This window comes from Henckelia pumila, chromosome 1 (assembly GCF_033568475.1).
Source record: "Henckelia pumila isolate YLH828 chromosome 1, ASM3356847v2, whole genome shotgun sequence".
Classification (NCBI taxonomy): Eukaryota; Viridiplantae; Streptophyta; class Magnoliopsida; order Lamiales; family Gesneriaceae; genus Henckelia; species Henckelia pumila.
The window spans coordinates 77,220,672-77,234,704 of NC_133120.1; the positions used below are offsets into that span (position 1 = coordinate 77,220,672).

Here is a 14,033-nt window from a genome sequence, read left to right on the forward strand (position 1 = left end):
ACCGGCGATCACTCCCCGCCTCCTCAGCCCCGGGCGTCACATGCAAGTGGGAATGTAGCTGTTTTAATATTTGTTTATGAGATTTAAATAAAAACAAACTGAATTGTTAATGAATATTATCGTTTCAGTCAAACTCAAGATTTGACTGATTTTTCGAATCTGAAAGTTTGGTGGTTGATCTATGCTTTGATGTGATTTTTCATATAACTTTTGGGAGACAACAGTTTCTATATAATCTTTGTTGGAACTGATTCTAAATATATGTTTAAATATTAGTAATTGAACTCCTACCATATTCAAATGTAGATAAAATGGAGAAAAAGACATGTATCACAAACATCCATTTTAGCAAAATGTAAACGCAATTAACTTAAGGGAAAATTAAGATTTGTTTATGTGGTAAAAATTGGGAACAAACGATAATTTTTTTAATATGAAAAATATATTGACGTTTAATCTATTTTGGCCTAAATTTAATAGATTTTTGGTTTTTCAGATAGCATATATGACATTGGATAGAAATATATTGGAAGAAGAGTTAAAATTAGGAAGAATATTAAATTTGAAGTAAACTACAATCAAAATTTTGATAAAAACAGTTGATATAATTTCCTACGCAAATTTGATGATACTATGCTATAATTTAGTTTTTAATACATATATTTTGATTGTGAGTGATTTAGCAAACAAGCAGTGTAGTTTTAAAAAAATTATACTCTAGAACAATAACCACATTATATTCTACAAGTTTTGTAAAATCGTGTAATTAACAACAATTATATATAAAGAGTAATCGTTGGTACTGTGAATAGAGATCGACAAAATTCAAGTCATGCATGTAAGAGAATATTTCAAAAAAAACAAGGATTGCCCATGAAGCTTTGAAATGACATTGTTTAAAGGTTGAGTTACCATAATTTGAGGTCTTCAGCTTGTGGTATTGGAAGGTCTAAAAGAATAATATTGTTTGGTACTGTTCCAACGGATAACCCTATTTTGATAATTATTTCAATGGGTAAAGGCAGTTACAATAGAGATAATATACTACAGTAAATATTAATTTTTTTGGCATGTGAAAACAGAAAGACAATACATTACCATAAAAAGTACTTGACTGAAAGTTTCATCCCCAAAATAACGGGTATTTTGTGGACATTTTCAGACAAGTAAGGTCCCTCATTTTATAAGAATTCTTCCCATAATGTAAGCAACATAGGTCGGCGCCTGCATACGTAATAAACATGGAATTTTTCATACAATATAACTGGAAAGAAAATTTTTAATTATATATTTCAATTCAGAGTATTTGGTCTTCAGATAGAGTGGTTTACTCTTGATTAACAACAACGAAGTCTTGTAAATTTTTTTGGTTCTTTGGATAAAGCGCGGTGGGAACACATGTATTACACCACAAAGTAAATCTGAATATAACAAATTTAAATAATTGAAATTATCAAGATAAGTCATAATATAATTATACAGAAAAAGAAAATATGGAGAAAAACTTAGCTGATTTGTTTGTTTGGGACATCTGCGAATTCAGGACAATGTGTAAACGGTGTAAGATGGTAAATGTTATTTACTGAAAACTGATTCTTTTGGCTTGCAAGTTTGATGTAAGAACTTCGACTGAGGATCATTTGATGCTGTGAAATAGCTAGAATTGGCGTGTTCCTTGTTATTTGCCTAATTTTTGCATTTTCCACAAAGTATGTTTTGTAAAATTCTAACAGTTGGTCTAATTGATCAACATCTTGTTCATAAATAATACTATGCATGCTCTCATTTTGTCTTAACAGAAAGCAGATGTAAGATCAACTGGTGCAATAACAAATATATTTCATTAAATAGATATTACATCTTTATCAACAAAGACAAGTTTCTAATTTCTTTCTCATCTTGTGTGTCGAATAGAAGTTTTTTCTGACACCAATACTTTAACAAACCAGCTTTGAATATTTGGGTTTAGACTTTAGAATTCTAAGTGTTGTGCATGTATCTTCCATTGATCTTATTAGCAAAAAAAGAAAGAAATAGTTTGTTACTTTCGAGAAATTTATGAACAAACTCTAAGGAAAAAATAATTATATACAAATAATGATTAAAATGAACATGGACTTTGAAGGAATTTACTTCACAATTTTGTAATGTATGAACTATAGTGAATTATATTTTTTGAGTAACAATATGGAACGGATCATTTTTAATTAAAGCTTTGAAGCAGAATTAAGCAAGTTGAACAAGAAGTTGAGAAGTGTAATTTAATTATGATAGTGCTGACAATATCTGATTCATCTCATATTAAAAATTACTTATCTTAAAGAGAACTTGCTCCTTAAGTAAAACATCATGATATACAATGTTCTTTGTGTAATTGGTATTCTGGATCAAGTGTGTTGATGGTCTAATAAAGACCTTTAATTGATCTATAATTTTTACTCTTGACAATGCAACTTAAAGTTGACCATGTGAGAAAACAGGTTCCTTCAGATAGACACCAACAAAATCTAGAGTTTGGCCCCGTGTTTTATTAATTGTCATTGCAAAGCATGGTCGTACTGGAAATTGTTTTTTTTTAAATAGAATGGATGAAAAATTATCGTCTTCTAAGTCGAGTATTATTATTAAATTCAAGTAAATACATATTTAGTTTTTAAAATTATTTTATATATTAAATTGTAAAATAAATTCATAATTACTATACTATAATAAATAAAAAGAAATTTTTATATCATTTATCCAAAAAAAAATTTAACATGAAATTTGTATATCATAACTGAAAAAAAATAAAATTGGTAGCTTACGGAGGTCGGAACACCAACACAACATCATATGGATCTTACTTATTATATCAGATTGCACGATTATGATTGCCAAAAAAATTTTATTTGATTTAAACTTTTATGATAAATTACATGATTTTTTAATTATATTTTAATTAAATATTTGAAATTAAAAATATTTATTTTATAATATTTTATAAATATAATAAATTATATTTTAGCTCTATATATTATGATGTATATGGTGAATTGTATTTCAATAATATAAATGATAATATTATAACATAGATAAAAAGAAAATATTATTAATTATATATTTATAAATATTTTTTTTAATATATATATTTTTTGATATATATAATTTATCAGTTGTTAAATATTTATGTACGTACGTACGTACGTTTGTATTAGTTAATATTTATAATATTTTTATACATTGAGTATAATATCTTTATTATAATATAAAATTTAAATAAATATAAATTTATGCTTATAATTGTAATAAATAAAATAATTTTGAAAAATAAAATTTTTTTATTTGAATTTAACAATAATTCACAACCACTCCACCGATAGGGGTGTAATCGAGCCAAGCCGAGCTCGAGTAGCATAACACTCGAGCTCGAGCTCGACTCATATTTTACTACTCGAGCTCGATCGAGTAATAAATTTTGTACTCGAGTTCGAGCTCGAGTAATGTTCGAGTACTCGAGCTCGAGCTTGAAAATTATATATATGTAAATAAATAAATATATGAATAAATAAATATAATATTATATATATTATATTTATATATATATTATATTATATATATATGTGTCTTAACGAGTAGCTAGCGAGCTACTCGAGCACATAGATTTAAAGCTCGAGCTCGAGCTCGATTGTATGTTCGAGCTACTCAAGCTCGAGCTCGAGTCAAGCTTTGACCGAGCTACTCATGAGCTGCTCACGAGTAGCTCGGCTCGTTTGCACCCCTACTCCACCCTGCTATAGACACTCAATTTTGACGTTTTTACAAAGAAAAGCAAAACTTCCTTTATGATATGGATTGGCGCCGAATAGTCACATACGTCTCCTGGTGCAGGGCTCTCTTGGCCGATTTCCAACGTGAACGTCACCTTGAGCAGGAAAATGTCACGGAACCGGCATGTAGGGTGGTACAGCGATGGATGCGACCTACTATTAGCCCACTAAAAGCTCAAAGTGGATGCTTGGGTCAATGAGAACTCGAGGCCTTATGGTGTCGATGGCGTCCTTCGTGACAACCAAAGGAGACTGTTGATGGCCTTTGGTAAGCATATTAACAAACCTATTTATGTTTTCTATGGTGAACTACAAGCTATCAGGGAGGGTGTCAGGTTCCTCTATCAAAAGTAATTTCGAGATGTTCAAGTGACAAAATGTTCTTTGATGACAATGCAAGCATTCAGTGCCCCTTTAATTGATTTGAGCTACGTTGAAGTTTGTGCCTCCGAAATTAGAGAGATTTTGAAGAAACTCACTATTTATGAACTTGTGCATGAGAATAGATTGGCTAATAGCGTAGCACATAAGATTGTTTTTTTTTTTTTTTGCTTCTTCTTCTTTTTTACCTTTTGTTTGGGTGAATGGTGAGTTTTTTCACTGGTTGGTAGAATTTGTAACGAACGATTTCTCGTAATAATATTTGCAAGTTTTGCTCAAAAAATATTGGACTTAAAAATAATTTAAGTAAACGATAAAATTGACTTTATAACTTGATCATGTGTCAATTAAACTATTTACAATAGTTCATGTATCAATTTAAAATTTTATCAATAGTTCATGTATCAAAATGAATTATAATAATTATAATAATAATAATAATAATCTTCTATATTATAATAGCTTCATCCCTCAGAATAACTGATTTAATCTTTTATTTGTTAGGACTTAATTACCTCAATCTAACAATAAGAATTCAATGTCTTTCCTATTGAAATTTCATTTATGCCACTTTAGAAAACCCACAAGTATTTTACTATTTATTAAGGATATGCATACTAGAATAACTAATTGGTGTACGTCTTGGTCTGTTTTTAAAAATATTAAACTACCATCACTCCACTTCTTCAAATTTTCATGTTCCTTATTTCCCACTCAAATCTCATTATATGTGTGTGCTTATTTGATAGTCCAAATAAAATTTAAGCAAGACACGTGTTAGTTTTTCTCTAGGTCTCAAAACCCCTAGACTCACTTTCTCCACCGCTACACGTTTTTAGCAATGATAATTTGTATTTTCACTTTTCAAAATTTTATTATTTCCACGTGTTTCATAATTTTTAAAATTTTATGTCTCATTTATTTTATATATTTTCTTTTTTTAAAAAAACTAAATATTTAAAAATAAAATTTAAACATACCTATGCAACACATGATATATATATATATATTTATTTATTTATTTTTCGTTACACACTCAGAGCATACAGTAATTAGTAATAATAATAATAATAATTGTAGTAGGTAGGACAAAGCCTAGTTTTTATGGGAGAGTTTGAAAAATAACTTCGGTCAACCAATTTTTTTTATTTACGACTTTTCTTCAAAAAATATTTGTAAAATGACGTTCAAATACAAAGAAAATGCAAAAACAAAACAAAAAAAAAATTCAAAAAATTATATTTCAAAATCATGATCAAACAAAAATTATTTAGTTAAATAAATCATTGTTGTTTTAACGCTCCTGTTTACAGTAATTAGTAATAAATAATAATCGTAATAATAATAATAATAATAATAAAACGAATTAGAAAAAAAAAATGAACGCTGGTGGCGGAACGGGCGACCGCGGCGATAATTCCGCCGCGGCGCAATTTAGCCACGCGATGTGGCAGTGGTACCAGAACTTGCTGGATAAATCAACTCCGTTGGTACTTCACCGGTGGATCTTCCTGTCGGTGATCGCGTTCATTTACGCATTGCGGGTGTATATACTGCAGGGCTTCTACATCACCACATACGGTCTGGGAATCTACATCCTGCAGCTGCTGATTGCGTTTTTGTCGCCACAGGTGGATCCCGAGATCCAGGAGCTGAACGACGGCCCCACCCTCCCTACTCGGGGCTCCGATGAGTTCCGCCCCTTTGTCCGTCGTCTCCCCGAGTTTAAGTTCTGGTTAGATAAAATCTCTCCTTTTTATTTATTTATTAATCCTTGATCTCATGAAATCGACAATCTTGTGCTATGCTAGAGCTAATGCTGATGATTTCAATGGCTAACACGTTTATGTGTGTGTTAAAAATATAAACAAAATTTCACCTTGTCACATGGACGATTATTATGTGTTTGCGAAGATATGTTCACAGAAATGATGAATTCATTAACTTCTAACGTTATTTGATTCTAATAAAATCAACTTAATTTTTATGTGAGCTATATATTGCCATAAGGCTTTGTATTTGATATGAGTAGTTCTATCATAGTTTTGAGTTGTTCAATATACATGTTCAAATCCACCCCCAAAATTAAAACTGAAAGAAAGTAAGGTCAAGGATTCTAGTTTGTCGTTACCAACTACTTTAGAAATGGCATCTTTGGAAGAAAAAAGATATATGTTTTACAGGAGGCACTATGTACAGGCTTCCTATTACAGAATCAGGAGCATTTGAGTTTCTCTACAAGGATTAGCAAACAGGAGCCAAGTGTATTTTGATGACCCAGGCACCCAGCTTAGTATTTATAGATTATGGATATCTCCATAGATGCTAGAGATATATTTGGCTTTTGTTTCTGGTGTTTCCAGATATTTGTTTTCAGGAAAAATAAGTTTTTTTTAAAATATATTAAGTAATGAAATGAATGTGTGATTTTGTTCTTTTAAAACAACATCTCCTGTAATATGTCAAATTGTTCAAGTTTTTGGTTGGTAGTTGAATTTGAAATATTATGCATGATTAAAAATTTTCAGAGATATTTCAAAATAATCTAGTGTAATAATAGTGTATATTTTGGGAGAGATGAACGTTTCGAGTTACAAGGAATGATTATGTTGGGATATGTGAAATTGAGTTTTTAGAAAATAAATGAAAATCAGTTAATACTGTTGTTTTTGAAGATAGGAAAATTGGTGTTTGGAACAAAACGAGACACTCCCTGTAAATTTTTCAGAGCTGCTACACTTTAGTCTTCTGGTTGCCAATGGCAGTGAGCATGTGTAACAATCCAAATTGGTGGTCACTGATATAACCAAATGTGATGGATAGTAATTGAGATTCGTAAATTTATTCTTGATCTCGTTCTTGGTATAATTTAGCCCTAGATGATGAAGTGCCGCGACTCAGTGTGAAATGACTGAGTGCAGTGTCCAACTAATATAAAACACCAATATACTGGTATTCTCCCTGACAAAACAATGTATTTTGGTAAAAGCTTAAAAAACTAAATGGGGGATACTGTGTAGGCATGACCACGGCTGTGTCAGACTCTTTCAAAACAAGTAGATAGATAAAACTACAAAATTACATTGATCCACTCATTTGCTTCCTATTCCCTAATCTTCAAAATTCAAATTTTGAGGGCATTCAGGACTTGGGAGGTCCAGTGGCTGATGAAATTTTGCCTAATTTCTGCTTTGCTTTTAGATTCAATTGTTTTGGTGAGTCTTGACAAATTGATGTGGGCTTTAATTGAGTTTTGCAAGAGTTGAAGTTAAATAAAAATTTCTGTAAATACCGACGGACACTCTCATTCGTTCACGGATATTTATCTTTGAATAGATATCATCATCTTATGCCACATATAAAGTTTCTTTTAACTTGGACTATCCGTGAACGTTGACATACGGATATCTATTCAAAGAAAAAGAAAATTGTTAAAAATAGAGGGAAAAAAAAAGAAAAAAAAAAGAACAGTCAACATGGTTTAGCATTACTTTGGGGCGTCTCTCCATGCCTCTGAGATTCTATGCAAGACAAGTTCAATGTTCATGTCCCTGAATACACAGTTGTGGGCAATGTATTAACATAATAGAAATATTTTACTGCTCTGGAGTTCTCTCATATTTAACATGATAGAGTACTTGGGGATTATATCCTAATTCCTTCTCTTTTTCATTCACGAACCAGGTTCGAGTTTATGTAGTGTAAATCTAATCAATTCTATTTCACATATTTAACAGATTTGAATTTCTGGAATATTTGAGCTTGGACCCTTGGTATAAGGTCTTCAAACCCTTTGATTTTTATTTGTTGATTAGAGAATAAGTGGATTTTTTTGAAGAACAGAAGTTCATGATTTTGAAACAAAATGGAGTTCGTGCAGAAGAAATTAAAACGACTCAACTACACATAATTTGAAGTTATAACAAGGATCTCAAAACTGGTTTCTTTTGTCAATTATGAAGCTTTATTTCTAGGTAATCTTTGTCTAGAAATTGGATGGATCATGTTCTTGGTGATGTCAATTGCAGGCATTCTCTCACGAAGGCCTTCTGCTTTGTTTTTGTGCTGACCTTCTTCAGTGCTTTTGACGTGCCAGTGTTTTGGCCAATTCTTCTTTTCTATTGGTTGATTCTGTTCATTTCAACAATGAAGAGGCAAATAATGCACATGATCAGATATAAATATGTGCCTTTTACATTTGGGAAGCAGGCAAGTTGAAGTCTACCTATGTTTATATTATTCCCCACTACATCTCCTATCTTTGTTTTTTTTTTTACATTACCACCTCTTGTTGATCGAAATATATCTCATTTATTCAGCGTTACCATGGGAAGAATGAAGCTTCTGATAATGATACAAATACCGCCAGGTCTTAACAGGTAGGATAAGGCCTTTGATTCAGTGGATAGACTTATATTTAGCTTTGGAGGTCGATTATTGCTTGTAGCTCCAGTAGTGAATTTGTTTTAAATTTTCTCTCCTTTGGTAAAGCAGCCTTATCATATCACCTGAAGTGTCGTGCTCTAGAATTTTGTTTATAATCTGATTATGTGCTTCTCTTGTCTGTAGAAACTCCATGAAACATAGGAAAATACTTATTTGTTTTATTATGTAATGAAATCCTGTATTCTCATCCCAAATTAAATGGGATATATATCTAGATATTTTCTCTTCCATTAAAATCATACTTAGCTGTGCTGCCTGCAGCCTTTCAGTCTGAGAACATAATCTAATCTGATTTCAAGGCTTGTCACTTAGCTTCTCAGGACCACATATGTAGGGCAAAATGCTTTCAGGTTTGGGAAGCTTCCTCATTATGATGCATTTCCCTGAACACCTACCTCAAAATCCCATAAAGCATAGGGTGACTGCCTGGAAAATATGCTAAAGTACATAAGAGCCATAGGCGATGACAATGGACACACGATGCTCTTATTATTTGGTCCTAATTAAGCTAGGATATTTTCTTTGTGCTTGGCTATGTTATTTGGCGATGAATTAATGTGATGTAAATATTAAACACAATTCAAAAGTTGAGTATTGGATAGAAGTGGATTAAACTTTAAATGAGTTCACGGCAAAAGAAAAATTTAATTGGCAAGATTATGGTTGCATACTTGAAGATTGTTTACAGCCAACAGTTTGAGCCATGTAAGGTCGTGAACGAAGACACAAATAGCGTATTCAAACCGAAATCTTCTAAAGTATGACAAAAACATTGGAAATCTGAGTTTAATTCCAAAAAATTTAGAGTAGGAGATCCATGTAACCAATACGGCTTGTGAGACTAGGTTTTTCTGATGGCTTAGCGATGGACTATCATGTTAATACTTACGGAAGAGTTGAGAATATGAATATTAGTGTGAAACAAAACCAATAGGATTTCTCATGGAAATACACTATATCCCAAAAGATAAGGGAAGGTGGGGCAAATTATTATTGAAGGGACAGAGGGCCATGCTATTGATGTCACTGCAGAAAGTTCTGCCCTACAATTGTAGTTGTCAAGTCTCTTTACTAGCCTCCACATTGGGGTGCATTTTTCTAACCTTTAGCTATCCATTAAAGAGAAACGCTTTAGGTGAACCTAAATTGTAATAAATTCTGATACTTAATCCTGGCATGCAAAGTTGTCTAAGATTTTTATTCTTTTTTGGTTCCTAAAGGCCGGACACCCAATTTTTTTAGCCATGGAGTGTGGTATAGGTAGTTTTCCTCATCATTATTCAAGTCAATCTGTAACTAAATGGGATCCACTGTGAGTAACTCTATTCAGCATCCTGTTCTAATATTCATTGGTTTAGGACTTCAAGCAAATGCTTGCCGTTGTATGTGCTTGTGATCCTCACATCACAACTATTCTAAATAACTTTGTCAGCAAATGAACTTGCAACAATTTCTTGGTTAATTCTATGCTTCATGAGTGGAGATGCATCTACATTTGTTGATTACCATTAGGCATTGTTTCGCTCGTGAATTGGATGATGAAGGGTGTATGACATAGGGATGACATAATGATTTATAATTCTAATCATTGGTAGAGTTCGAGCCAACCCAACTGGATGAAACAAAGATGTGTAATCAACTAATGTCTCATCCTTCGCACCAAACGGTAAGCGAGTGCCTAGTAATTCTGTTACACGTACATAGCACTGTTGCATCAAATTTCTTCAGATACATTTAAATATATATCTAGAAAGATGATGAGAAACATAGTCCATAGATTTTCCACTCACTAATTGATTGGTGGGTGGGTGGAGGACCACCATTTATTGGTCTCGTGCGAGTGACCCTGACTTACCATGTGTAAACATTTGTAATTTTGCTTAGAGTTTTTGAAGTTTCCAAATTGTCCAAGGTTACTTGTTTTTTGTTGTCTAATGCATGATTTCGATGTTCAATTAATAAAAATTGTCCGTGTTTTAGTCTCCGAGTGTCACCATCACATGGTTGCAACCATGCAATAACGATAATTTTAGACCGATAAATTACATAATGGATCTTTTCTGTTGGTGTTGTGTGAGACAAATTAAACAAAATTATGGACTTTTTTTTCAAAAAATTTCCTAACTACCTGTGTATGCGTTGTTTTCTTGGAGTGGATGTAGTCCAGTCATTTTAAAATACATATATCCAAGATTTGGAACACGAACTATGAACATCCTAAATTTCACGTGTATGCACATGACTTTGTTCTATACCAATAGTCCCATGATGTGATCCTTTCGTCTAGTTTTTTTTACAATTATTATAGCCACTGTGTTGTAACTTGTAAGATCGACGTTTCGACTAGGTACTAGTGGTGTATAAGAACTTTGAACACGTAGGAATTGTGTGTTGTATAGGTCCAACAAAAAATCGTGAATCTCATATAAGGATAAATGTATTATATCGATAAAGTGAATAGAAATGAGATGACATACTAGAAATTGTAATCTGGATACCAAATTTAAATTTATACATATATATATATATATATATATATATATATATATATATATATATATGTATATACAGTAAACACAATATGTATGCATATGAAAGATTGATTTGTTTAAGTTGTGTTTAATACTCGTTTGGTTGCAACTGTGATGTACAATAAATTTCATCATGGGGGCCGGCAGTGAATACCATTTATGGGTTGATATTTTATCACTTGGAAATACTTTCTCTAAACATATATGCGCACAACTGCAACGTGGATTGTAACGGTGAATTACTATGATTATTATATATATCATGCGTTGTGTTTGTATATTATTATTTTTATTCAATTTGATTTATATTTAAATAAAAGTAATATTATAATTATAAAAATTATCGAAGAACTAAATTGCAATTTGAAATGTCGAAATTAAAAACAAAAAAAAAAAACAAAAGTGCAATATCTATATCATATAGACAATTTTTGCAAAAAAAAATGGTGTCCTCTCTTGGTTGATTGACGGATTTTTTTTTATATATAATATAATATACATACATGATTATTTGAAATTTATATTTTATTAAAAATATTATTTTAGTAATACTAGATTTTTTTAAATTAATTAATTTATTATTTAAAAAATGTTTAACTATAATTGATATTTTGAATATATTTATATAGTTATTATTTAGTTTTAAAATCATGTTAAATATATATTTTTTGTTTATTTATATACATCTTTTAGGTTTTTAAAATTTAAAATATATTATTCATTATGTTATATTATATTATATAAATGATTTTTCGTGTCGATAATCCGGTTAGAACGATTCAACCGGTTTGACCGTTTTTTTAAGATAGATCGGTTCGGTTATGAAAACATTGTTGTCAATGTCTTGTAATATGCTCTATGATTTTATGGAGCTACACGCACAAAACATAAGAAACAAATTATTTGGTGCGAATTTGGTGGAAAGATCAAAGATGTAAAATTGGCATGTTCTTCTGGCATTGAAGAACCGAGAAAATAAAAGCAAGAACTAAAGAGTAGTCGAATCGAAAACGAGATCGAACAGCAGCAGCAACAACAATAACAACGCATACGCATACGCATGCTCCATGTAATTATTAATATCATTTATCATACCGTTAATCTATGAAAAATGGCACACTTTATCACTCAGAATTAATCCAGAGTTGAAAATAAAACGAAGGACATTTGTGGTCACTGCTGATGTGGTGATGGTAGAGACAAAGGATCAGACCAATCAATGGTTTTGGGGCAAAAATTGTTCCCCTGTTTTGAGATGATAAAACCAATTCCATTTGAGAGGACCACAGCAAACTACATCCCATCTTTTTCTGAATGGCTGGACGATGACTTTCGGGTTGATGCAACCACAAATTCTAGTAGTACTACATAGTGATGCGTTCCAAATTACGTGTGGATTATCATCGCAATGCGTATAGATATTTCATCTTCGTGGAATGATATTGGTATTGTTCGAAACATTATACTTGGAGAAGGAGAGTTCTAGTACTGTCTCATTCGTCCCACCGACACACACCTCGGTTTGATCTGCCCCGCAGTTTCAAAAGAAATGGACCACAAAATATTGTAGCTTTTATCCATTAAAGCTGTTCAAGATTTGCCCCGAGGAAAAAAGTAAGCTCATTATTGTTAGGTGATGAACATAATGGTGGCATTAAAAGTTGAAGCAGGCAATTTAATGGATACTTGATTTTTCCCCCCATCGATTTCAATTTTTTGTTACATGTTGGTTGCCAAAATGAAAGAAAAAGGTGTCAATTTCAAGGTGGAGATACAAAATTTGTCATGTTTGGTAGAGAGGGCTAAGGTTGTCAGTGTACTGTCCATCAAAGTATATTAGTGATGGATGTGTGGTTTTAAGGTTTTAATTGTGCTCTACAAAGTTTGTACTATCATGTCTTTGTGTAGCACCACACTTGTGCTAAGATACCCTAAATTGCTTTTAATTATGGTATTTATTAGTGATTTTCTTTTTCCTTTCTAAAATTGTCATTAGATGAATTATTCTTTTTTCCCTTTAAGATTTATTTTTATTTGGCTCCTATACATTATTTGCTTATACCCACTTAAAATAATAAGAATTATTATTATACATGATTTAAAATATATAATCATTATTATTTAATATACAAAAAAATGTTAATGGATAGTTAATGGGGGTAAGTGATATAATTACTAATACAGTTTGAATGGGGCAGAATGACATAATTGGCAGCTTGAGCGATTATGTGGGCATTGATTATATTTTGTATAAATCAGTTTATTTCAATTAAAAATTGTAAATTTGTTATAACGAGATACTGGTAGCCATTATTACCATCTTTCAGATGTATAATGGGTCCGGTACACATAGAATATGTAGTAGTATGTAAATTACACGTATATAAGATAAATGTATAGAAGATTGCACACAAACTCAATCAAATAAGACTTTTGCAGGATTCAAATTTGTGACCATTATAATTGTATATAGGGATTAGAGGGTACATGATTAATTTATAATAATACATCTGTTTCGATCATATAGGTTACGTTTTTTTTTTCAAATATATAGGTTATATCATATTTTATAATATTTTTTTACTTCTTTATTAATATACATCTATTAACTAATTTTTGAATGAATTGAATAGAGGTAAAATAAGAATTTGGTATATGTACATTTGTTTTTCCAATAATATTATTTAGACTTGTTTTTTTAATATAGTTATTAATAAAAATTATTGAAAAATCAAATTATATATGAACAAACTTCTTAGTTTATCCCTAATTCATTTATTCAAAAAATAGATATTATATGTTTTTCAAGACGTAGTTAATACGCGTGTATCTATATCTATATATTATATATATACCAATTATAAAAGTA

General features: G+C 31.0%; 1 protein-coding gene across 5 annotated transcripts; it reads left to right on the forward strand.

Annotated features, from left to right (window-relative positions):
* The first annotated feature begins 5,564 nt into the window (after nt 1-5,564).
* LOC140874589 (protein RER1A-like) lies at nt 5,565-11,097 on the forward strand. 5 transcript variants are annotated; one of them, XM_073277896.1, is made up of 4 exons: nt 5,565-5,922; nt 8,216-8,396; nt 8,507-8,566; nt 10,229-11,097. In XM_073277896.1, the coding sequence occupies exons 1-3, from the start codon at nt 5,567-5,569 to the stop codon at nt 8,561-8,563; spliced, it is 594 nt and encodes a 197-aa protein (XP_073133997.1). In that variant the 5' UTR covers nt 5,565-5,566; the 3' UTR covers nt 8,564-8,566; nt 10,229-11,097. The 5 variants fall into 5 exon arrangements, with proteins under 5 accessions (XP_073133997.1, XP_073134001.1, XP_073133998.1 ...); XM_073277900.1 differs by lacking the exon at nt 10,229-11,097 and adding an exon at nt 8,895-10,214; XM_073277897.1 differs by lacking the exon at nt 10,229-11,097 and adding an exon at nt 8,946-10,213.
* The last annotated feature ends 2,936 nt before the right edge of the window (nt 11,098-14,033 follow it).